The 25,921-nt window shown below is 42.9% G+C and overlaps 3 protein-coding genes across 7 annotated transcripts in view; 2 read left to right on the top strand and 1 right to left on the bottom strand.

Annotated features, from left to right (window-relative positions):
- LOC140592138 (uncharacterized) overlaps nt 1-7,172 on the bottom strand; it is a 30,232-nt gene extending 23,060 nt beyond the window's left edge. For all 4 annotated transcript variants that reach the window (XM_072714692.1, XM_072714694.1, XM_072714695.1 and 1 more), the window contains exons 1-2: nt 7,057-7,172; nt 546-990 (exon numbers count right to left, since the gene is read on the bottom strand). The gene's annotated coding sequence lies outside the window, so the exon portion shown is untranslated. The remainder of the gene's footprint in view (nt 1-545; nt 991-7,056) is intronic.
- A 31-nt stretch (nt 7,173-7,203) lies between these two features.
- On the top strand, nt 7,204-19,903 carry fpgs (folylpolyglutamate synthase). 2 transcript variants are annotated; one of them, XM_023838075.2, is made up of 15 exons: nt 7,204-7,228; nt 12,571-12,699; nt 13,829-13,882; nt 13,974-14,038; nt 14,570-14,684; nt 14,772-14,849; nt 15,392-15,453; nt 15,892-15,994; nt 16,103-16,180; nt 16,297-16,444; nt 16,522-16,605; nt 16,798-16,948; nt 17,082-17,157; nt 17,345-17,411; nt 17,512-19,903. In XM_023838075.2, exons 1-15 carry the CDS (start codon nt 7,220-7,222, stop codon nt 17,889-17,891), a joined length of 1,599 nt encoding a protein of 532 aa, XP_023693843.1. In that variant the 5' UTR covers nt 7,204-7,219; the 3' UTR covers nt 17,892-19,903. The 2 variants fall into 2 exon arrangements, with proteins under 2 accessions (XP_023693843.1, XP_023693842.1); XM_023838074.2 differs by lacking the exon at nt 7,204-7,228 and adding an exon at nt 11,791-11,981.
- A 437-nt stretch (nt 19,904-20,340) lies between these two features.
- cdk9 (cyclin-dependent kinase 9 (CDC2-related kinase)) lies at nt 20,341-25,223 on the top strand. The gene is made up of 8 exons (XM_023838011.2): nt 20,341-20,430; nt 20,610-20,723; nt 20,986-21,067; nt 21,270-21,360; nt 21,454-21,620; nt 22,615-22,786; nt 23,706-23,854; nt 24,187-25,223. Exons 1-8 carry the CDS (start codon nt 20,390-20,392, stop codon nt 24,550-24,552), a joined length of 1,182 nt encoding a protein of 393 aa, XP_023693779.1. The 5' UTR covers nt 20,341-20,389; the 3' UTR covers nt 24,553-25,223.
- Nucleotides 25,224-25,921: the final 698 nt, after the last annotated feature.

Raw genomic sequence — 25,921 nt, 5'->3', positions numbered from 1 at the left:
CACTCCTCAATGATCACTGGCTTCTGTGATTGCATCCTGCCCACGCAGACTGACTTTGGCTTAGCCTGGCTCATGGTGATTACAGTTTTTCTCGATTGCTTTTGAGCATTTCTCAAATGACAATTAAGATTTGCAAAACAACAAGTGTAATCCCCACTCCATAATAACATTCATGCACACAGAACATCATTACTCATTGCTTCACACAAATTTCCAAATGTTTCAGTACATACAGCATTTGTCGCTCAATGACTGATGTGTTATCAATCAGGAATATGATGACAACGGAGATATGAACAAGTAGCTATAGCAGTATGGAGCCGAAAGGCCCAGTCAGGTGATTTTATTTATGATGGACACGGGCCTTAGTGTGCAGCTTAGAGCATCACCTAACAACACCAGAGTGGTAAATAACTGATGGTGTAAAGTCTACAGGGTGTGAACTACTGTGTTACTACTGAGTCTGTACAGAACTTAATGGAAAGAAAAGTCAGTCAACACAGAATGTGACTGGTAACTAATGTAAGTAAGGGATTGTGTCACACCTGTCCCCGGTTTGCTAATCAGGGAAGTGAGGATGCTCTGGGCTGGGTTCAATTATAGCCCAACCTTATCATCATTGCAGCATAGGGCTCAGTTGCTTCCTGTTCAGAGGTTTGTCTTATGGGGCTTGCTGGTGTCCTGTCTTCTGGCTTTCCTACATGTGTAGTCCTGTTTCCTCTGTGCCTGTCAGTAGCCAGCAGGTACTGGCTTGGTGGGGCCAGTGGCTTGGGCTTCATGGTGCTTGTTGACTGACATTTTGCCATGGGGCTTCTGATCAGTCAGTTTCAGTGTTGGGGATCCATGATTCCAAGTGGCCACCATCCCACTTCTTAGGACTTAGGAGGCATCTATACGGAAAGAAATTCCATAACTCCAGGGTTTGGACACTGAGGCCACTTTCATTAATGATCCTGTTAGCCATCATCAAACCAGTGGCCGTTGCCAGATCTGGAAAAAGATCAAATAAACGATTATCAGTTTTAACCTGGAACCTGTGTACAGTACTACTAATACATCTTGTGCACTTTTTATATCAATTTTTCATGCATACAATTGCATTGTAAAAAAACAAAAATCATCATAGTAACTGCTTTTGTTACTGTTATCATTAATTGTATTAACTTTAATTAACAAGTATTACTGTAGTATCTTAGGGAGCTGATCAAATAAAGTTACTAAATTTCAATGCCTGATTTTACACTTTTTTCTCTTATTGTCGAGTTTGTTGTCTGTTAGTTGGGAATAATTAGCAATTTGATTATGTAGCATTTATGGCAAATTTGTAATAGGAAAAAATAAATCTGGAATCATAGCATGTGTAACACTAACACTAACATCCCAGCCTTCATACTGCATCAGTTTGGTTATTCGATTTTCTAATGTTGTGTGAACTAAACCACAAAACATACCTTGCTCATGTGCCTTTGCTTGTAGGAATCTTCATTATAAATATGCATTATAAAATTTTTGTTACATCAAAATTTAATGGTGTGAATAGCAATTTGATTATGTAGCCAGGCTGTGGTCTCTGCCTTTGTTTTGTTAATTGTACTACTTGCTTCATCCCTGAGCACTATCAATACATCAGTGCGTAGGTGCCAGACCTGTGAGAACCATCTGTTGTGTCAAGACCAGGCCTGGCATGGTCAATCGGGAGAGAATTCCTGGTTGGCCGTTTTGCTGTTGTGTCAGTCACAATAATTGCATGAAATAATTGCATGTTTAAAATTCTACAACAATGCTTTAGAATGTTAACCAGCCGGTTTGCACATGTACAACAGACCATGATTGCTTTGCATAGATAAACACACAAATACGGCGACACATGTGTCTGATCGCTTGAGCGCAGTGCACGGTTGCAGAGGTGCCACAATTAATCGCTTGTTATTGCGAATCACAGTTACTGGAAGTTTCTCAAACGATGGACAGTATAAATATACCAGGCAGGGCTGAGAAAGTCAGACTGCTTAAACAGTTCAATATGCTATATGTTATTATTTTTTTTTAAATATCAGTAATAAATTTATCAGGATAATTAGACTTGAACTGCAGGATCATTTATCAAAGTTCCCCCAGAACGAGGACAAAATGGGCTGTGATTGGATATAAAACTCCTGGGCTGAAAATTGGTCCCACTTCATGCCTGACCAAGATCCTTCTTGTGTAATGACCAGCAAGTCTACCTGCACTAGTCCACTGAGCAAGGAATCAAGATGACGTTTTCACTATCATTGCCTTTATGATATGTGGTTCCAGTATATCCTGGTTGTCCGCTCTTGGCGCCTATTGCCATCATTCCAAGGGGGACATACAACCTTTACAACCCACAGTGTTCGTAGGACCTCTGGCACCACCTTCCTCGACATCAGATTGTATAATTGCCGACTTGCCATGAAACGAGGCTGACTTCATTCCTGCCCTTGCTACACATCAGCACCTCACATTCTGACTCTTGTCTCACTGGGCAGGAAAGGAGACAGATCGATCATTTCCAATCCTCCTTACAGATACTCTACATTTGAAAACCATGCACTTACCATCATCAACCCTGCCAAACTGCATATTATTTTGTTTCATCAACCAGGCTTACTAGGAAACTTCACCGAAGAACCAGATATGCTTCTGTCAACCATCCCATTTCATTAAATTAACTTTTATTTCTTTGAAATGCTTATTCCCTTTTTCACATTTATCATACATGGAACAGTATATGAACAAAGATACAGTGGCACCTGTACCCACGAGTGTCTGAGGCCACTAGTAACTTGAGTCACGAGCATTTTTATATAATAAAATTTTGCTGTACCCACGAGCAATGATTGAAGCCACGAGCGGTACTGCGAGCCCGTCCGCCTCATTATCTCCATATGCATAAACAATGGGGAACAAGGAAAACTTGCCCACGCAGGTCAGCGGTGGTCAGGTAAAACAGTCCTTAATGGAAGATACGTACGTACAGATGTGAATTACAATACGGGAAAGAGGTACATATCCTTCACGCATAGGCTAACTGATTGCCGTATCGTAAGCAATTTTTTGTAAATTTGTGATAGCACTGATAATTTGCCTTTTTTTCTACATTTTTATTAGTAACACAATTTACTGTAATATTTAGGCTTGTTGTTAGCGACAATTTTTTATGCTCGCTGTAGGCTATGCCGAGCAGCCTAGGCTAGCCTATGGGTCTCTTTCGTGTACGGCCATAGCGCAGTTTTTTATGCATTTAAAGATGAAAGGTGTGTCTAATATGCCGAAAAATATGATATTCTCAATCAATATTACTTATATTGTCACTAAAAGCTCAATTATTGTGCCTTATAAATGTTTTGTATGGGGGTATTTTGGGGCTGGAAAACCAATTAATCCCTTTCCCATTATTCCTCATGGGAAAAAATTTTTGTACCCACAACAAATTGTACCCACGAGCTGTGTCTTCAAACCAATTACGCTTGTGGGTACAGGGATCACTGTATATGAGCGGGTCAGGCCCTTACAGGAAATTTTAGGAGTTTTATTAAGGACAGAACTGAAGGGTACTGTACCAAGAACCCTAAAAAGGCAACAAGACAGAACCAAGCTAACAAAGGACAAAGAGACTAACGAGAAACATCTGGCTAATTCATGTAGGGACGTCACGCACAGAAAAGGTATAAAAATGGATGTTGATTTGTGAAGGGAGGCTCTTCTCCATTGCATGCTGGGTGCCCCAGCGCACACAGACAAAATAAATAGTAAACTTCTCCCACCCTAAAGTGTCTGCAATTTATTTACATTCATCTGAAATTTTTTACTTCCATCTCCAAAGCCAAGAGAAGATCACCACCACCAGACACCTGCAAGTTATTCTTCACTTTCAATGACCTCCTTAACCCTCCTCTTCCCCTTCTACCCACCCCTCTGACTGCTGGTGATTTTGCCACCATCCATGAGAAGGTGCAGCCATCGACAGACAGTTCTTTGCACCCACCACCCACATGGATCCCTCCATGCAATGTCCTTTTCCCTCTTTCACACACCTCACCAGTGCAGATGTGCCCTGGACCCTTACCCCTCCCATCTCCTCCAGATCATTGCTCTTCCACTAACTCCTGCACTTACCCAGCTGATTAACTCTTCCCTTAGAATCATCATATCCCCCACAACATTTAAGTAGACTTGTGTAACACTGTGGCTTAACAAACTATCACTTGACCCTTCATGGACTGAGAATTTATCGGCTAGTCTCTATTCTCTCATTCAGGTTTGACTTTGATACCTATCAGACAGATGATTCCAAGTGGCTTGGTGTACAAGTGTCCAAATGACATCAGGTATCGATCGGTGTTCCCCAAGGCCCTTTCCTTGGTCCTTGGCATTCATTGAAAACTCAGCCTAGCTGCACTTATGCCTAATTGACTCCTTGACAGCATTTAGGTTTGCAGTGTGCTATTTGCCTTACTTGTACTGCATATCGGACAACAGTGTAAATGTATTTCTCTGGTCATGACCAGTGCCTGATTTTCTCTATTCATGACAAATAAAAGTGAAGCCAACCAGTTCAATCTTGGTTTCTTCAAACCAGAGAATCTTGTTTCTCACAGTCTGAGAATCCTCCAAAAGGGCTTTCACGTGTCTTTTACAGAGGCTTTTACTGAGACCTGACGGGTAGAGTGTTGCAGTGATGATTGTCCTTCTGGAAGTTTCTCCTTTCTCCACACAGGATCTCTGGAGGTTTCTGGTCACCTCTCTTACCATGGCCCATCTCTCTTGACTGCACAGTTTGGGTAGGCAGCTGGTTTTAGGAAGGATCTTCCAAACCTTTTCCATTTAAGAGTTATGGAGGCCACTGAGCTCTTGGTAATCTCCAATGCTACAGATTTCTTTGTAGCCATCTCCAGATCTGTTTCAACATGGCTTGGTTTTCGCTCTGATACAAACTGTCAACTGTTGGACCTAAAATAAATAGGTGTGTGCCATTCCAAATCATGTCAAATCAATTGAATTAAACACATGCATATTTCGTTTCACTGTATACTTATTGTGTATTGTTGGGATGACAATGACAATAAAGCTCTACTTACTTATTTACTCAAACAATGTAGAAACATCTCAAAGATGATCAACAGGAATGGGATGCACTAGAGCTAAATTTTAAGGGTCTGAATACACCCTTAATATACTTACGTGATATTTCAGTTTTTTATTTTTAATTTGCAAAATAATTGAAATACTCTTTTAACTTTGTTATTATAGAGTACTGAGTTTGGATTTATGCGAGAAAAAAATAAATTCAAATGATTTTAGCATAAAGCTAAAACAACAAAATGTGTAAAAAAACTGAAGCAGTCTGAATACTTTCTGAATGCACTGTATGTACATTTAAAAACAATTTTATGACTTTAAAGGAAGGAAAATTCAGAAAGAAACAAACAGATAAATGCAAGAAGGAAACTAAATTTTAAAAAGGTATGTCTTTTCCAGAGAAGTTTGGTTTCACTCTTCAAATTGGCAGAAAAAGTTGATATACCTGTGAGTGCCATTCAAGCTTGAGGTAAACAACCCCCACAAAGCGCTGTGGACCTGGTGTGGTTTAGTTCTTTTCCTGCCATTACTCTGCTAACATATTGGCACTAGCCTCTGGCACTGGATGTAGGAGGCTTTGCAGTTAAGGAAGGAATGAAGAGCAGAAGATGTGGCTGCATTCCGTTTGAAAACCAAACATCCTGGTTCATAATGTTCAAAGAACCTCATATAAGCGTGACACCACCACAGATACCATTTCATGGCATTGTGCTGTGCATCAGATCAAACCCTGCAATCCCACGTAGCCACTGTCCTAACTGCATCACTAACAAGCATTTTGTCTGTACACTTGCATTATACTATAGTACAGTCAGCCATCCATATCCATGGATTTCGCATCTGTGGATTCAACCAACTGCAAATCAAAAATATATGACAAAAAAACTCCAGAAAGTTCCAAATTGCGGATACTGAATGACAACTATATTGTATTTTACTTATATTCCTTATTTTAGGGATCCAAGCAGCATAGCTGAAAGAACCCTATTATTTTGTGTATTGTATTGTGTTGTATTCTTTATTCTTGGTATTTTATGCTCTGTTGTTTAATCATATACAGTGAGAACTATGCCATAACGGAACACTTTCCCTCAAGAATTTTTTTTTTATCTTATCTTATTCATAACATTACCAAACACCCTCACGTTGGCCATACCTTCATCCCCACAGATGTCACTGTGCTCAGTACCTTACAGCATCGACTCTCCACCCCACCCCCCTCCACACCCAACTTGATACCTTAACTGAACACTGTTTTTGTTTGCACTGTCTGCTCATTTGTTTGCCCAAACTGCTTATTTTGCTCACTATATATCTCCAGTTTGCACTTGTATCATTGCATCTTGTCATACACCAACAGAAAAAAATAAGAGACCACTCCATATTTTTAAATAAATCTGCATTTTTAAATCCTGGCTTAATCGTGGTTCTGCTGGCAGAAGGCTACACTGAGCAGGTTGCTTCCAGGTTCAAAATTTCTAAGACAGCAGTACACAAGAATGAGGTGAAGCTCACTGGGAATGACCAAAAACCAGCCAGGGCAGAAGCAATTTTCTGATGCCAGAGATGACCATTAACTTATGCAACAGATTCTCATGAATTGGAGGATGACATCATGTGAGTTTCAAAAGGAATGGCAAACATTAAGTGCAGGTGTGAAGTGCACTGCTAGGATAGTTTGCACCAGGCTCCTTGAAGCAGGGCTTAAGTCCCATAAAGCAAGGAAGATGCCTTTTAATGATAAACGAGGAAGAACCAGGCTTCAGTTTGCAGAAAATATATATTATTCACAGCCACACACCGATAAATTGAGAAATTAGTGAGACAAAAAATTGTGCTGTGGTCTCTTAATTTTTTCCATGGCTGTACTACCTCATGTATATTTTGCACAGAACCATAATTTGCACCAAGGGCCATTCTAGGATTCACCCCCCTTAACAAATACAAGCTTACCATAGTAGACATATTTTGCAGTGGATTCATTTAGATATATTTTTTTCTAATTTTCAATAACAAAGGAACGCAGTTCAGCCAGATTCGATCTTAGCAGCAACGAAAAAACTACAAACTACATCGCGCGAAACGCGCTTTTAAATTCGGTGGAAAAGGCGGGAGGATGCCTGAGGTAAAATTCAGCGGTAAAATTCACGGGAACTGTGCGTGATCGTTGGGTTCTAAAACTTCGTATAAGTGTTAAATTGATTGTGAGTTTAGGATAGGCTATAATCTCAGTTGTTCTTTTTGAAAGAAAAAAAATTTAAAGGGGTATAAAACCTTCCATTCGTTTAGCTGCTGAAATTGGTAAATACCTCCTTTCAGTTTTGTACACATAGAATGATTGTTATGATTATAATGATGTGGACTATTTCGGTAAAATTTAGGTTATTTTTCAAAGGATATTTTTAGACATCCAGATGTAATATGAGAAATTACTGTTTTGCCAAATGTGTTCAGTACAACGGCACTGTATTGCTTATACTGAAAAATATACTTTGCTTTTTCATATTATCGGGTTTCGTAAAGCTTCATAAATGTCACGTTTTGGATAAAAAGTTGTCTCAATATATGCCTTCGTTCTCCTTGTACATTTCTCTTCCTTAGTCCCGCCCGGTGCAACCTATAGCTGTACCCTACACATGTTGGTACATTTTTGGTAATCAACCGAAATACTGGTTTAATTAGTGCAACCTCTTCCCCCGTGTCCTAAGCGTAGCCCGCAATGTGAATTTGGAGATGCGATGTTACGTTTGTAATTGATTGCATTGTATACTGCATACGATATTAGTATATATATAACACAAAAAGCTATTAATGAATAATAAATATGCATTTATTTGTAGGGAGGGGCTAAAACATCAGCTTCCCTAAAATAGGCCAAACGACGCCCCTGCTTTAAACATAGTTATGGCGTCACATTAGAGGCAAAACTCGCGCGCGTAAATATGCCACTCGCGAGCGCAAAGTCAAAACTCACACGCGTAAATATGCCACTCGCGAGCGCAAAGTCAAAACTCACACGCGTAAATATGCCACTCGCGAGCGCAAAGTCAAAACTCACACGCGTAAATATGCCACTCGCGAGCGCAAAGTCAAAACTCACGCGCGTAAATATGCCACTCGCGAGCGCAAAGTCAAAACTCGCGCCCGTAAATATGCCACTCGCGAGCGCAAAGTCAAAACTCACACGCGTAAATATGCCACTCGCGAGCGCAAAGTCAAAACTCGCGCGCGTAAATATGCCACTCGCGAGCGCAAAGTCAAAACTCACACGCGTAAATATGCCACTCGCGAGCGCAAAGTCAAAACTCACACGCGGAAATATGCCACTCGCTAGCGCTAAAGTGAAACTCGCGAGCACAGGACAAAGAGCTGCATGTGCGTTCATCATAATATCCTTCGGTTGCTCTCTGCGCTCGAGGGAAATTTCTGCGCTCGCGTTCTGCCCGGGGGAGGTTTTGACAGTTTGGGGGCGGAGTCATGCCGTTTCTGACAGCGAACGCTATTGGCGGATGAAGTCTATCTATGTTATAAGTATAATTTCACCGATTCTCATTGCCCCCTTGCCTGTTTCCCCGTCAATATAAAACAGATACAGTTACAGAACGCAGCGACACACGTTATTGGGATATGTGACGCCATAATTGTCTTTAATAGCCTAACATCACGTGCATTCTGTTTTTGTGGGTCTCGTCAAGACAGGTGTCATACTGTGGCGTCCATGGGGCACTATTTGGCCACCAGATGTCACTAGGTACGATATTTCAATCGTCTAAATCAAATCAAATATTTTTTCCAAATAGTTTTTATAATCGTTTTATTTTTATATATCTCAATCCCCCCTCTAACTCGCATTTTTTAAAAATAAAATCACTCTTACTGTCACGCCCACAGGGGCAGGGCAGCACAGCAGTTAACAATCATCCTCTTTAACCGGTCTAATACTTAAAGCTTGAATGCACTAACAGCAAGTCGCGAAGTATTGTTGCCATGTACTGGAACATTACAAAGCATTTCTCTGTCTCGTGTCTCCTCTCCTCTCCTCTCCTTTCCTTTCCCTGCCTGTGTCGTCGTGCCCTGCCGTCTCACCTGCCCTGCGTCCCCGCCTGCTCCACTCGCCCTGCCCGATCCATCCCGTCGTCTCATCGTCCTGTCCCTCTTTGTAGGACTGATCTCCCCGGCTTCGACCCTTCAGTGCCCGACCCGACTATTCTCACGGATTTCCCTTTTAGCATTGTGTGTTATCGGGTCTGTCAGTCTTATTAAACCAGTCTCCTGCATTTCGGGGTCTGCCTCCTTCCTGGATCGGCGTTTTAACACTTAATACAGATTACATTCGCAATTATTACAAACCAAATACAAAACACAAATACAAAAAATATGAGCAATAATTTAAAAATAAAACAGATGCAAGGATTTACTCTACAAAATAAAATTGCATTACCTTATACCAATTTTGCATTCCTTTTGTGCATTTTACTTAAGGACTTAAAGTATATAACAAGATCATTTTAAATTAAATGAAAAGGGGAGTGTTTTTAAGATATCTACTTATCTATGTACATACATCTTATGTAATATTTTGCAAGCAGAATCATATTATTCAGACAAAAAAAATCTATTTTCTTACCATCCATTAAAATAATTTAAGAGAATTTACATTCATAAAATAAATGTTCCAAAGAATCAGAGTGATCTTCACAAAAAGTGCAATCATTCAGATTCAACTTAAATCTGCAGTTCCAAAACTTGTTGCAGGGGTACACATCATTTATAATCTTATAGTGTACCTCTAAGACCTATAGGTAAAACTGGGAAACCCATACATCTCTTTCTTGTTTTCTTAACCTTTTCTTTTGTAAACAACATCTCCATAATTCTTCTTTTAACTGGGCAAGGAAAACATTCTGCAGAAAATTTAAGCATAAGTTTGCTATTGGTACAATTTTTCATCTGTAAAATCAAACCCATTCATTTTTAAGGTAACAAAGGATATGTGGGTGAGTGCAACAGAACACCTTGGGTCAGTTGCAACAACTCAAGAGGGTTAAAACTGACAATAAAACGAAGATAATTTGATCTGTAATTTAGGCGTTTTAAAATAACATTTTAATTGATAGTCAGCACCTATTCAACTGTATCAAATATTTTCTAGGGAAGCTTAAACCAATCAGACTGTCCATTACCCAACAACTACCACTTCATATTGATGCTGCCATTCATTACATTAAGTTCAGTTACGTTTGAACCACACTCAGCGAGAAGAAACTATATGGAGTTAATTTTGTGCCAAAAGTATTAATCAAAATTTTGAAAACCGCAAGCAAATCATTAAGTATCAGATTGGAAATGTTTTCCAAATATCAAAAAAGTCGAATAAAATCTTTTTTTTTCCTTCTACTATAATTTGTTTTGCTTCTGGAATGTTTTTCTTTGCTTTTGAATTTTTTATTTTTTGCTTCTTGATTTTTTAATTTATTTTTTGCTTTTGGAATGCTTTTTTCCTTCTGACTTTTGGCACTGATTTAACGGGTGGGCGGGCTTTAGCAGCTTACATACTACATCTCCATTTCTAACGTAATGGTGTTTGGTTTCTCCAAATAAAATAATAATGCTTTATTAATTGTCTGTAGTGTTTTGACACAAATAATGAGTAAAAAAATTGACAGCAGTTCTGATTTATGCCGAAAATTCGTCCAAAAAAATGCAATGTCCTTTTGTGACCAATTATTTAAAAATTGACTTTTTTTAAATGCTTCCCACAATTAACCGTTCTCTTGCCGTAACGTCTTCTGTGATTGTTATACCTAAATATTTAACTTCCTTTTCAATTGTAATATTATACAGAAAACGTTGGTACATAAATGATTTTGAATTGGCAAAAGCTCGCACTTCTCTGAATTGAAATGCAATTCAGCTTCAGTTAAAAACCGACACCAATTTCAAGGCTCAAAACCCCATTATCGATACCATACAATTAAGAGAAACTGCCCGTTCACTTCAGGTAGTCCACCTTTTTTTTTTTCTTCAATAAACTTTATTTAGAACAATGACAATGACAATCTCAAATAGACAAGCGAAACAGTGTCTTACATCACATTATGTCACACCTCCTTTTTCTTTTACCTTAATTTAAAGAAAATACATCATTGCAACGGTGAAGTTGGTATTTAACAATCAAACCAACAATAATTTTAACTAAACATATATATTAAAAAAATAAAATAAAATAAATAATAGAGAACAAGAAACAAAAGCAGGAAAAAAGGTAGACAAGGGGGATCATGAAAGCTTTAGAGGTGAAGTTTTATAAACAAGATATATAACTTAAATAAGGGGGCTAAGAAAAATCAAACTCCTCTAAAAATGTATGCAATTTAATTGCTTGGGGCTTATTTATTAAGTTCAGAGATGTACACAACAGGGATAGCTCGTTTTTAAGAGCAGGCCATGAAGGGGGGGATTTAGCATATCGGTATTTATGAATGTAATATTTTGTTATAATGATCAGATTGTTTACCAAAAAAATCACTATTGGACAACACCAATTTGAATATTCTGAAAAGCTTCAGGTAGTCCACCTGCACACGTGCGGAGAGCCTACCATCGTCGCATTTGTTCTTCGTCACCTGAAAAAATTGTGACGTCAACGGAAAGACAGCGTGAGCCAATAGCGAAGCGAGTTGTGTGCCGGTCGCGCGGGGGGAACGCGACCAAATTTGGCCTGTTCCTGTGTGCCGAGCAACCCGAGGATGGCGCGCCCGTCCCGCGTTTGGGAGCGTGTGCTCGCGGTGCTTCTCAGCCGCCGAAGCTGGGCAACCTTAACTGCGGCGAGCACTTCGAGCACTAAGACAGCAAGGCTCCCCAGGATGGAGTACCAGGTGGGGGATCTCGGCGGATAAAACCTCATGTTGGCCAGTAAAATATACACGATATTATTCTGAACTTGAATCTTTTTCTAAAAATGCTGTCACTTAAGGAATAAGACGCTTTCCGAGATGCTTACAGTATATATAGCTAACAAGATGGACATATTTACACTTTTGGACTTAGTTTTGAAGACGACGGCCAGTTGCAACTGCTGAGTAGTATTACATCAGCTTATCAGATGTGGACTGAAATTTTGAGAGGTTTCGCATCGTTAACAGTGTGACTGATGTGCTGTGAAATGGCTGTGTCTGTACGGGGTGTAATTCTAGTTATTTCTAATGTTCAAATCCTGGGCGTAATGGACTAGATTGCACAAGCTGGTTAGTTATTGACGCGTCGCGATCTCATCTCCTGTTTTCGGTCCACGTGTTTGACAGGTAGGCTTTTTTTCTGTCGCCATTGGGCGTCATATGTATTAACTTGTTGACTTGTTAACTTGTTGAGTAAGTTTCCAAGCTCGTTAAGTACGTAATGAAGCGCAGTTTTTAACGCGTTTCTGAGTTGATATTAATTGTAACTATACGCGTTCACACCTCGCAGGACGCCGTGTGCGCGCTAAACACGCTGCAGACCAACGCCAGTGCTCTGGAGCAAGTGCGTCGCGAGCGCGGACACCCCCAGCTTCAGCTGCAGGCCATGAGGGGCTTCCTCAAGCGCTCGGGCTTGGAGGTAACACCCCCCACTGTGCCACGCAACATCCCAAACAAGCCAAAGTCCTCCTGCACCTGCTGCATTGGGTCAGCTGCCAGTTATGCATTAACTTTTCATAATTGTCTTTCATGGATGATCATACTGTAGAATTAACGTTCATGTGGCAGGTATATTACATATTTTTTAATCAAGTTTACCTTTACCTCTACAGTAAGACCCTGATAAAAGTTTATATATATATATATATATATATATATATATATATATATATATATATATATATAATTTTTTTTTTTACTTTTGGTATGATTCTGGGGATAGTGTGGAGACTGTGTACATAACGTTTACATAGTTATCATGAACCCAAGTCAAAGGGGCTTCATTGAAATATCATGCATATGCAACTATACAGTGACACAAAATAGCAGGATCCCCCTGGATCATGGTGCAACATACAACAGCAGGTGACATGGGGGAAGGTTTTCACAGTACTTGCCGTACAAAATACAGGACAGCATGAAACAGGGGGCTTAGACACGAGTGGGGTGTACTACAAAGTGAGCTTTACATACCCAGAGTTAACTGTAGAGCTGAGTTAACTAACCCCATTTGCCGCAATCAATGTGAAACGGTACTACGATGGTGATTATCAACTCTGTAAGTTAACGTTTAACCTGCAACAGGCAAGGAGCCGTAAAGGGACCGGCACCTAATATTGATATTGGATTAAAAACATTTCATTTCATCTGTATCGCATAGAAAAGAAAATCAGTGGTATCACCCATTCCAACAATTTAGTCAAAGGCTGTATTGTGGTGATAGGGTGGGACTTGTGCCTGGTTTAAGCCAAAAGTCTGCACAAAGACCTGCTTGGAGCGAGTTATGCATGTGGTGTAAATTACCATGCCAATACACCCTGTTTAAAGACCAGGCTATGATTCATAGTATGTAAAACCTCACCTCACTAAGCCAGCAAACCTGCTTTGCAGTACTCCTCTCTGGACACAAGAGTTTATATACAGAGAGCAGTGTGTATGCATTTAAATACTCATCACATGGGGAGAATGGGTACCCTGCCTGTGTTATAACTGCGGCTTATGCCTTGTCCATCCCGTCATCCTCATCCTGACTCGGCTCTGCTCTGCAGGTGGAGGAGCTGGACAGCCTGAACATCATCCACGTTACTGGCACAAAGGGCAAGGTGCGTGTGTGGGAGGGCTCAGTCCCGCCACATCATATTTGCTGTGCAAAGCTGTGCGTATTCTTACAGTCCTGTCTGTGTTCCTTGTCAGGGATCCACATGTGCATTCACTGAACGCATTCTTAAGAATTATGGCTTCCGCACTGGATTCTACAGGTAAAATGTTTAGTAACAGGAACTGAGGGCAGTTACCAGCTATACACTCCTTTTGGTAAATCCTCCCCTCAGCTTTTAAGTCCTATATTCTCTGTGGAATATGACTGTTTAGATGAGCTGCATGGATTTGACCTGCGCAAACAAGATTGTACCTAGTAGGGCAGCGCTTCCCAACCCGGTCCTTGGGGACCCACAGATGGTCCACATTTTTTACTCTCTCCCAGCTCCCTGCCAGACAGTGGACTGCCTTAGCGTCCCCGAGGACCAGATTGGGAAATACTGCTATAGGATGAGAAAAGCCGCCTTAAAGGCATCTATGTTGATGTCTCTTGTTGTGTCCAGAAACTTACGTATGGGATACGAACAGAACCCAGCTCTCACATGAGGTGGAGGTGGCTGTATGTTCTCCTACATCCTGCCCTGTGGCCTTGCGCTACAACGGTAGAACACATGTGACGACAAAACGTGAAACCAGACACTTGCAGAGAACACCTCTTCTCCGCTCGTTAATGCTGAAATTTGCCCCTGTAGCTCCCCACACCTGGTGCAGGTCCGGGAGAGGATTCGGATTAACGGCCAGCCAATCAGCAAAGAGCTCTTCACCAAGTACTTCTGGCAGGTGTACGGGAGGCTGGACGAGACAAAGGTAGGATTGGCGGCGATGCCCATCATTCGCGTGGCTCCCGCTGATGGTCCCGTTATGACTGTGCCTCCTCTTCCACCCCCCACCCAGGATGCCCACGGGGGGAGCATGCCAGCCTACTTCCGATTCCTCACCATCTTAGCCTTCCACGTCTTCTTGCAGGAGAAAGTGAGTCTCCCAGTCTCTCTCTATCAGCCAGCACATTTGGCTGTGATTCAAAGGAGCTACTTACAAGCACTGTAACCGGCCCCTCTTGCATCCCCTCCCCCAGCCCTGCCACCCCTCTCCCCATGTCAGTGTGAGCTACTGGCATGGATCGGGCTGAATTATATACGCTTTTGTGCGTGTGTCTTTGGACGTGTATATATTACATTCTGGGGACCAGATGTGCCCACAGTGCAAAAAAAATGTTATTTTGACCTTTTGGGGACATTTTACTGGTCCCCACAAGGGGCACCTCAGTTACATAAAAATCTGTGAATGCAATCAAACTAAAAATGCCAAAAGTGTTTTGTTTGGTTACATATGGTTACAGTTGGGGCTGAGTAGGGGTAGAGGTTGTCGTAGTTGTGATTAAGGTTTTGCCCATAGAAATGAATGGAAAGTCCCCATAAAAATATAGATGCATAATCTGTGTCTGCCTGCCTGCTGACATGCCTACCTGCATGCGTGTAATTATGGGCCTAACAGCCGCCTTTCCTGTGATGCAGGTGGATCTAGCCGTGATCGAGGTTGGCATCGGGGGTGCCTATGATTGCACAAACATAATCAGGTAGGTGCAACAGGCACTAACAGCAACAAAATGTGTTACTTTCAGACAATGTGTAAAGTGTCCCCCTCCCCACCCTCGTGGGTGTTGCACTCATTCCTCTCACACGGTGAGACTGGGGAGCCATGTGTTTGTATACTGGGAACCCTTCCCCGTGTTTTTAATAACTGCATAAGAGTCACACGGCCTTGTTTACCATGCTGTGGCCAAAGGGTAACATCAGACTGTTATCGTGCCAATATTGGCACCATGCCCACCAATAAGATGGTGCGTGCGGGATCTCCTGCGACTTCCCTAGAGATGCGTCTGTGCAGACCTTAGACTTTGGACTTCTGACTTTAAATAGTGTTGTAATGGTGGTTAGTGTGCTTTGGAGAGTCACTGCCTGCAGTTTAGTTGCGTAATGGTTATGTTTCTCTGTGCCTGTGTGCACCCTGACAGGAAGCCTTGGGTGTGTGGAGTCTCATCCTTGGGAATTGATCACACAAGCATCCTGGGAGACACCATTGAGAAGATAGCCTGGCAGAAAGGGGGGATCTTTAAGGTGAACCAGCTGTGTGTCTGTGGGGAGGGAATTTTGGGGGTTTTGGGTTACTATGTTTGTGGGGTGGGAATGCAGCCCTGAACAGCTAGTCTCCCCCTCCCCCCACAGCCAGGTGTCCCAGCATTCACAGTGAAGCAGCCTGATGGGCCCATGGCTGTACTGCAGGACAGGGCCATGGAAATTGGGGTGAGTGACACCCTCGGCAGCCTATCAGGTGTGACGGGGGCATGTCCTTCTTCCTCACTGAGCTCTCATGTGACGGCTGTGTGTCTCCCCGGCCCTCTTTCCCTCCCTCTTGTCAGTGCTCGCTCAGCATGTGCCCTGACCTGGAGGAGTACCAGCCAGAGGTGGGCCCCCTGCGTCTGGGCTTGGCAGGCAGGCATCAGCGTTCCAACGCCTCCCTCGCCCTCCAGCTCAGCCGCTGCTGGCTACAGCAGCGCTGCCAGACTGGTCTGTGTCTCTCTCTGCATGTGGTGGCCACTTCCGCCTCCCTGGCTTATTGCTAAAGATGACGTATAATCTCCCAGGTCACCTGCAGCCCTCGCCTCCTGTAGAGAACGGCAGCATCTCCCAGGCTTCGTCTTTCCAGCCCAGCACCTTCATGGTCAAGGGTCAGTATGGGGATGGTGTTGCTGGTGATGATGGTATTACTGTATGTGGCACAAAGCCGTATGACATGAGGTGCCACTAGGTGATGCTGTAAACATGAATACATGAATGTATGTAGTGATTTGGTGTCGCTCGGTGGTGCTGTATACTTGAATGTGTGACGTGATACTTTGATTTGCTATCTCCCTCTGCAGGGCTGGAGGACACGGAGTGGCCTGGCCGCACACAGACCCTGCAGCATGGGCCGCTCACTTACTTTCTGGATGGGGCTCACACCACGCGCAGCATCCTGGCCTGCGTGGACTGGTTCCGTGAGGCCGCCGCCCAGCAGGAGTGTGCTGCCGGGTCAGTGAGCGCGGCATGTCCCTGGGGGCACCTGAACCACAGAGGACACTGTCTGCTCAGGAGATGTGATATTTACTCAGGGAGGCCTAAGAGCTGTTCTTAACCTCCTTGTCTTTCTGCTTTTGTCCACCAGGGGGCCCGTTATCAGGGTGTTGCTGTTCAACACCTCAGGAGAACGGGACTCGGGCGCCCTGCTCAAAATTCTTGTGGTGAGTGAAGCTGGACATGGTTAGGTCATGATGTGCCAGCTTCCCTCAGAAATCCCTGCAGCTGGGAGCTTTCCATCAAAGGCTTTGTTAGACTTGATATGTCCTCTGTAGAGAAGCTGATGCTTGCATATCTGCATGCTTGCAGTGCACCTCTGGTTTACACGTATCTGCGTTTCTGCTTTCTTAGTCGTGCCACTTCGATCTCGCTGTGTTCTGTCCCAACATCACGGAGGCTGCCGCATCCAGCAGTGCAGGTGACTGATTCTGTCCGGCGCTGAACACTGTTTGTTGCTGCTGCTGTTGTTGTTGCTGTTGTTTTGTTCATTTGTTTCAATGTGTTAAATCTTGGTACAGACCAGCAGAATTTCAATGTGACACTGGAAGGCATGCTGACCCGTTGCCTCGACAACCAGAGAAGCTGGAGGAGTCTGGTGAGGCAGGATGCCAGGCCGGGTACAGAGTTTCTCATTCCTGGAGGGCTCCCCCTAGTGGTGGAGAGGAAGATGGCCTCCGCCTTGGTGTTCCCCTGCATCCTCAGTGCCCTCCGGTGGATCGCCCAGGGCAGGGACCCTGTGCTGGTCAGCTCCAGCCAGCCAACCTCCATGGTGCCGGCCAATGCAGCGGAGAAGGCGGAACCTTTGCGCGAGGCGGCCGCTGTCCATGTACTCATTACCGGCAGTCTGCACCTGGTGGGCGGGGCTTTGAAGCACCTGGACCCCTCCTCCGCTGCCTAGCAGTGGTTCCCCAAGCTCCGCCCCCCCTCACTGAGGACCTGAGCATGGGTGTGACCCGTGGCCTGTGTTTGCTCCATCTTCTGTCTCACCGAGTGCCTTAAAGTACAACAGACTGGGTTTCCGGCCCAGCTTTTATACTTGAAGTGATAATTGTTTACAAACACTATGGAGATGTGATCCGCCTGGTTCTTCTGTGTCTGTTTATGTATATAAGAAGTATACATGTACAAAGTGTTTTTTTCCCTCACCAGGGAGCAGGTGGAGAGACTGTAAAAGCTGGCGGTTCAAATCCTAGATGTAGTGACCTGTAATATTGAGATACAGGTTGAGTGAATTTTCACTGGTTATTTGACATGGAATGTCAAAGCTGAAGGTGTGCTTTACTTCTGATTAAAGTATTTCGGACAGAAATAATTTAATACCACAAAAGGCCCTTTGGAGGACTGCTCAATAGCATAAACCTACCAAAACGTTTATCTTTACCAGCAGTGCCTGAAAAAAAAATCTTTTCTTCTTTTATTCTATTATTCTTTTATACTGTCCTGTATGTCTTGTGATTGTGCCTAGCTGGACACAGGAAGCAGCATTAAAAGGTTCAATTAATATTCTAAAGCGCCCTTCCTGATAACATTGAGAACACTTTACATACACCTATATACCCGTGAAGCACACTGTGCAAGTAGAAAATACCAGATGGGGGCAGTAGAGCACAATTATCCAGCTGTATCTACTGCAGTTGTCGGCCTTCCTGGCTGTGGCTTGCTGTCACCCTGAGCAAATCCTGAAGACTAAGGGTTTATTTTACAGTCTGTCATATATTGAAGGCACTGGGATGGCCAGAGGGAAGCAGGGGAGAGCAAATGCCAGGGGCATAGGGACAGGCAAGAAAGGTTAAATATCTTGGTGTTATTTCATTAGCTGCTTTGTCATTTATTTTGACATCATGGTATATTTGTTGTCCGGTGTTGGTGACATGTACCGATTTACTGTGTTTAGCATCGTTTTATCTATTTACATATCCTCTGTCTTTGTACCAAATAGAGTAGCCAAACTCAAACTAACATGCAGCTTCCTTGTCTAGTTTTAATGGTGGTTCTCGAGTTTGAAGTGGGACTGTAGGCCACAGTTGGGCTGCTCTGGTCCTCAGAGGGCTGCTGCTTCTTGACTGGAAGAAATCTGGCAGGTGTGAGCTTGCCATCCACCTATGCAATATAGTCTTAAATGAGATCTGAACCTCAATTGTACATTGTTTGGTATATAATGCAAAATGCATTCAAGTAGTTGAAAATCACATGATTTGATGGCAAGCTGAGGATTCTTCTAAAGGAATCACTCATTCTTTAAACTCCTGCATTTCTGAATCTTTTCTAATAGTGGCTACATTTAGTGAATAGACAGCAGACTTTAAGACTCACAATTTTGACTTTAATTAAATGAGAAGTTTGTTTTCTCAGTTGGCTTCTGTACCACACATATATGCTGTTATTTAATGACTTGCTTGCTTCTCAAACCTGTAAATCTGTGTGCAACTTGGTAATGCTAAATGTTCTAACATTTTAACTGTTTAACATTTGAAATGACCCCCTCCCCCCATACACACATTTCATATTTATTATTATTCTTAGCAACAGCAGCACTTAAGTATTGTGATCAATTGTTGTCGTGAAAAGATTTTTTTTTAACTTAATTCTTTATATCCCCAGCACATTATTTGACTAAATATGATTAACTTTGATTAAGCTACCTTGAAAAATGTTGTGACCATTTTATATTCACCTTGTATACCTGCAGCGATATTGATTCCATGTGCTGGTGGTGTGTGGCTCAGAAGGCTAGGTCACCATTCATGTGAATGAAAGATTCCTTGCTCAAATCCCAGGGTTGGTAGGATAATTTGACTGTGGAACCCTTAACCTCCAATGGCTATAGGAACTGCCTGCCACTACTGTCTCAAAAATATATGTCGCACTGGATAAAAACTACTGCTAAATAAACCCTAATATAAATCCTCACTTTCTAATGGTGATCATTCTTAATTGCAGAATCTTAGGGTGTAGGTTTGGTTTCAACATTTTGATAGGGACCAAATCAGCCCCGAACCCTGCGCCCTTCTAAACACACAAGATACTGCCACAATATTGTAGGGACATGTCCTTATCGTCCATACTTAAATGCATGCTTTTCGCCTAATAATATTATGCAGCTTTTCTTTTCTACCAGATAATGGTGAAAATCCTTAACGTTCCTTCAGTGTTGTACTACATGTACACTATTCTAGTCATTCGTAATTCAGAAGATGATCAAAATACTCTTCGCCGGACAAAAATTTTATTTATTCCCGTCTTATAACACTCTGTATAACCGCTGCGATAATCACTGCTTCGCCTTTATGGGGGGGGGGTTAGGGTTTTATGAGCATGCGCAATGCATTGAGTCACCATAAAGAACTCCAAATCCCAGCATGCGCCGTAAAATAAGTATCCGGCAAGCAAACAGGGATGCAGCGGGACAAAACCGGAAGCTCCGGCGGCGCTGAAAAGTATGAATATTTCGCAGATATAACGTTTTCTGTGTGTACTTGAGTTGTGTTATGGCTTATTGATTCTGTTCTGGTGACTTTGATGAATCGAGAGAGGACGAGTGACTCGCGCCTGTCGTTATACGGTGGGTGTGAGAGTCGAGCTCTCGTAAAACGTGTTTCTTGTACTTTCCTTCCAGGCCTGACCGGGAGACTGCCATTATGTCCAAGTATTACGACGGAGTGGAGTTCCCTTTCTGCGATGAGTTTTCCAAATATGAAAAGCTGGCGAAGATCGGCCAGGGCACCTTTGGGTAAGGGGCAGTTTGAGAACTGATGTTAGTGAATGTTAAATAGCTTAGGCTTATCATAAGAAGCCTTACTCGGGGTTTGATCGGGAACGCCAGCTAGCCGAATTGCAAGGATAGACAGTCACTACCCGTTTACCTTGGCATTTAAAAGCGATATTTTAAAAAAAGAGCGAATGGATTTCTTCAGTGGGCCTTATTATAGCCGTTTGTTGTGTCGGGAAGGCCGATGTATATAATGTATGCGGCTCTTTTCTTTGTCCCTTAGGGAGGTGTTTAAAGCTAAGCATAGGCAGACCGGGAAAAAGGTGGCTTTGAAAAAAGTCCTGATGGAGAACGAGAAAGAAGGGGTGAGTGATGACAAATTTTTGATGATGGATTTTTAAAAATTTATTTATCTGGGCAACGCCCCCCCCCCTATCATCACTCTAGCCTTAGAACATGCTTGATATTGCAATCTATTGATGTTGACAGTGTTCAGTTTGCCCCCCCCCCCCAGTATTGATACCTTCATGGGTTCTTATAACACTGTTTGTTCTGCTCTTTGTCCAGTTTCCCATCACCGCGCTGAGAGAGATAAAGATACTGCAGCTTCTCAAACACGAGAATGTCGTCAACCTCATTGAGATCTGCAGGACCAAAGGTGAGTCCGCGCATTGTCTGGCAAAGATGTGCTGTCTCCGTGTGTCGCTGTCGCCCGTACCCTCACACGGCCGGTGCTCCCCCGCCCCTCCAGCCACCCAGTTCAATCGGTACAAGGGCAGCATCTACTTGGTGTTCGACTTTTGCGAGCATGACCTGGCGGGGCTGCTGAGCAACGCCAACGTCAAGTTCACCTTGGCCGAGATCAAGAAGGTCATGCAGATGCTTCTCAACGGACTGTACTACATCCACAGGAACAAGGTTGGGAACTGTCCATTCAAAAAAAGCTTTATTTAAAAAGATGTCTGACCACACACACTTATGGGGTTCTGCTCCTCTGGAGTGAAGAAGCAAGATATTTTTTTCATTGTTAATTTGAAACCATGAGTTGCTGCCTAGAAGTCATAGGTGGCATCACATTGTTTCATATCACCAAAGGGCCTTTTTTCATAGCAGCCATTTTGACATGAAGTACAGTGGTACCTCGGTTCTCGAACTCACTAGAACTCGAATTTCTTGAAAGTCGAACACACCAGTTTGACGTAGAACTCGATTTGAATATCAGAAGTCGAACCGTGAACGCTGACCTAATATAAATTGTACGCGCCAGGAAATGAGTCACACGGCACGTCTCTGAGCGGAAACAGAAGGTAACGCTTCAGTGTCAGCCTCGCATTTGCTGTAGTCGCAGTGCTTGTTGGTGATAATGCTATTTTATTGAAAATACTGTATCAGGTAATACACTGTACTTTATATCATTTTGTTAGCCATTGCTCACCAAAAAGTTACGTAAAAGTTGTACAAATGTTACAACCTAAAAGTTTGCTATTCACGAACAAATTAACGAATACAGAGTAATAATAAAAATAAACAATGGACCGCATGGCATAGTCTAGCCTTGGTGCAGTGTTGGGGCGTGGCTTGGGGGTGTCACGATCTCCCGAGCCTGGACTGGGGAAGCAGGGACAGGACTCAAGCGATCGGGAAACACAGGGTTTAATTGAGAACAGGCAGAAAAACACAATGACGTTACAATGACCGGACTGGGGAAACAAAGTGAAACGCGGACTTAATACAGAGGACTAATGACAACAACCAGAAACAGCTGATCACATGGGGATCCCACACGAGGTTAATGTATGTAAGAATTACTGTGTTTTTACGTGGATATTCGCACAGATGGCAAATGGAGTGCTTTGTGTTTTATGGACACGTCCACCACAGCTTCAGCGTAACCCATGCTCTTCTCCCTCAGATCCTGCACCGTGACATGAAAGCTGCCAACGTGCTGATCACACGTGACGGGGTGCTGAAGCTGGCCGATTTCGGCCTGGCGCGAGCCTTCAGCCTGGCCAAGAACAGCCAAGGCAATCGCTACACCAACCGCGTGGTCACGCTCTGGTACCGCCCCCCGGAGCTGCTGCTGGGTAAGTGGCCCCGGGCGCCCCCGTCCTGCATTTTAATGTCACTCCATTAGGGCTGGACAATAATTCGATATCAATATATATCGCGATATAATTTTTTTCAATAACGGTGATACGATTTTTAAACACATTTCCGATATTTCGATATACATATATACTGTATCATATAATATACAGTATATGAATAATCAGCCTGTTTTAGTTTAAATGGAAATATATTATTGTTAATAAGCTGAGTCTGAGAGTTTTATTTATTTGATAGTTTATTTCACATTTCTTGTTTGTAAAGGCTAAATACAAATAAAAAGTGAACCTTATTTTTTTTTGTACTGTTTTTATTTAAAAAAATTATATAATTTTAATAGGAGGAGCCTGGAGGTATTATAGACTTTGCAAATTCAGTTTGCAGACATCCATTGTGTGTGTCCTCGGCAGTTTTTTCCTGAGGCTTTTTAATATTGTCCATATCGATATCGGAATTATATCGTATCGACCAAAATTAAGAAATATACCGTGATATAAATTTTTGCCATATCGTCCAGTCCTACACTCCATTTGTCTTTGCCCAGATTTTGCCCAGCTCCATGGGCACCACTGCAGGTGGTTGTCCTTTGCTACCCGGCTTGCTCTCACCTACATATGGGTCTTTGTGTCGTGGAGAGCAAGATGGGGTAGCCAAAAAAAAGAATCAATAAAGTGTCAGTTTTATTGTTATCCTAGCAAAGTATAATATAAAATATTTTAATGGTGAAATGTGACCTTTACATTTGTGCCCTTTGCAAAAAACTAAAAATATGTCAAGTCTTTCCTATGGCATTGTTAATGACACTGAACATGTCAGGTTTGTTCCTGAAACACCAGTAACTATCATTAAGTAAATGGTCTGTCCATCTCCCTCCACCTGTATTGTTCTCTCCATCAGGGGAACGAGACTATGGCCCCCCCATCGACCTGTGGGGTGGCGGCTGTATCATGGCTGAGATGTGGACACGCAGTCCCATCATGCAGGGCAACACGGAGCAGCACCAGCTCACACTCATCAGCCAGCTGTGTGGCTCCATCACTGCAGAGGTCCTACTAAAGCCGTTTGTTGCATGCTACTTACTGCTTTGCATTACATAGCAAGTAGTATTTAAACCCTTTGAAGGTGTGGGTGATTTTACTGATATATAGGGTGTAAGTGCTCAGTGCTGCTGGAGTCCTCAGTACCTTCGCCTCAGTGGGCTCAGTGTGTTCAAGGTTTCTGTCATGTTCTAGTGCTGCTCAATTGGGTCGAAGGTGTAGCTGTGTGTGTTTTAGAATCATAGAGGCATTTTGGAACCTATACAAATCAATATTCATGATGTATTTGTTGTTGGAAATACAGAATTACGATTTACCGGGTTGTACCATCTTCCTCCTAGGTCTGGCCGAGCGTGGACAAAAAATACGAACTGTACCAAAAAATGGAATTGCCTAAAGGGCAGAAAAGAAAGGTGAAGGAGAGATTAAAGGCCTATGTGAAGGACCCCTACGCGCTTGACCTCATCGATAAACTCCTCGTTCTTGACCCCGCTCAACGCACAGACAGCGATGACGCCCTCAACCACGACTTCTTCTGGACCGATCCCATGCCCTCCGACCTGAAGAACATGCTCTCCACTCACAACACATCCATGTTTGAATACCTAGCTCCGCCCCGGAGGCGGGGCCACATGCCCCAGCAGCCAGCCAATCAGAACCGCAACCCTGCCACCACCAGTCAGTCTGAGTTTGATCGGGTTTTTTGATTGGGCAGTCCCCTAGCAGACTCAATTTGGAGGGAAGCATAAATGTGGGTATCTGTCGGATAGTTTTGTAGAACCGTCCTCTATCAGGTGGCAGTTATTGCAGGTGAAACTGAAGCAGTCAGTATGGTGTCTCTTGTGTTCCCCAAATCGTACCCACCTGGGCCTCCCGTTTAGTGTTTAGGGGCATCATTGGCATGAACTGTGAAGCATCATTTGAGTGGCAGTGTTCTGTCATGACCTTTGTGATCCAGTGACAGCCCCCTGCTAGGCTTGGAGACAAAGCATCTCAATGGAACGGATTGTCGAGCGTCTGGTCGAGAGAAAGAAAACCAAGCCGGCTGGATTTTATGGCCGGCCAGGCTGAAGTCAGCCCTTGTTGATCCAAGAACATTCCCATCTCCTGGTTTTTTGTGAAAACCATTACCCTTTGTTACCAACCCTGGGTGCTTTGACACATAATTTATCTTTTTTTTTTTTTTTTTTTTACATTTTAAAATGTGTAGAAAAACTGTAGTTGGAGACCATTTGACATTGACTGTGCATGCAATGATCGCCTGTTGTGAAGCAGGTGAAACTTGTCCATGTGTGGGGGGAAAAAAAGAATTGTTTTGAAATGGAAGATGGATTCCAGCATGCAAATAAAATATGCAAAAAGAAGCTTGAGAAGTGCACCCTGCTGTTCTGGGTTTTTCTTTGTGTGCGTTCATGTGTGTGTGTTCTCTAACATTTGTCAAAAGGTAAATTCAGGTTGCAACAAATCTATATCAGCCAATCCAACAGTGGTTTATTGTGGCTAAATGTCACTTGTGAGTTTAACAGTTATAGAATTTAGATCCACGTATCTAGATGGTTTAAAGCTGTAATGTATTTAAGAATATGGAAATGACTAAACATCTAGGAGGCTGACATATGGACTCCCTTGAATCCAGTCCCTGGAGTCATTTTGGCCTTATTTGCTGCAATTTTAAGGGCCCGGCGATCCCATACTGCCATCGGCCCGGTCCGAGTGGCACCATCCGGTAAACCAAGGTAATCCCACTATCCCACCGCTTGAGCCTACAAAGTGGTAACAGATGGACGTCTTCACCCACCAGTTTAAAGTTGTTAGTATTGCTTACCAGTTATGTAGTTATAATGGTGTCAATGTTAATGCTTTGTCCTGTCAGGTATGTTCTGTCTTTTTCGACTTGGATGTTCACAAATAATTCACGTTAATTGGTGTAAAGCCTGTCGCTGGCCCTTTCGATGTTTTTACTTTGAGTTTGTGTTTGAGGGCGTGAGCGTCTGCAAGGTTAATCGCCTGGATGTATGTGTATGGCAGGGGTCCCCAACCTTTTTGACTACACAGACGAGACAGTAGTTGTCATAC

The sequence above is a fragment of the Paramormyrops kingsleyae genome, chromosome 7, assembly GCF_048594095.1.
Source record: "Paramormyrops kingsleyae isolate MSU_618 chromosome 7, PKINGS_0.4, whole genome shotgun sequence".
Classification (NCBI taxonomy): domain Eukaryota; kingdom Metazoa; phylum Chordata; class Actinopteri; order Osteoglossiformes; family Mormyridae; genus Paramormyrops; species Paramormyrops kingsleyae.
This window is presented reverse-complemented; position numbering and strand designations above follow the sequence as displayed.

Bases quoted from the DNA above. Each gene is read 5' to 3' on its own strand.
- fpgs (XM_023838074.2), top strand. From the start codon at position 11,853: ATGGCGCGCCCGTCCCGCGTTTGGGAGCGTGTGCTCGCGGTGCTTCTC. The intron at 12,700-13,828 runs GTAACACCCCCC...TCTGCTCTGCAG, and splicing joins TCAAGCGCTCGGGCTTGGAG to GTGGAGGAGCTGGACAGCCT. The intron at 15,454-15,891 runs GTAGGTGCAACA...GCACCCTGACAG, and splicing joins GATTGCACAAACATAATCAG to GAAGCCTTGGGTGTGTGGAG.
- cdk9 (XM_023838011.2), top strand. From the start codon at position 20,390: ATGCAGCGGGACAAAACCGGAAGCTCCGGCGGCGCTGAAAA. The intron at 21,068-21,269 runs GTGAGTGATGAC...CTCTTTGTCCAG, and splicing joins TGGAGAACGAGAAAGAAGGG to TTTCCCATCACCGCGCTGAG. The intron at 22,787-23,705 runs GTAAGTGGCCCC...TCTCTCCATCAG, and splicing joins CCCCCCGGAGCTGCTGCTGG to GGGAACGAGACTATGGCCCC.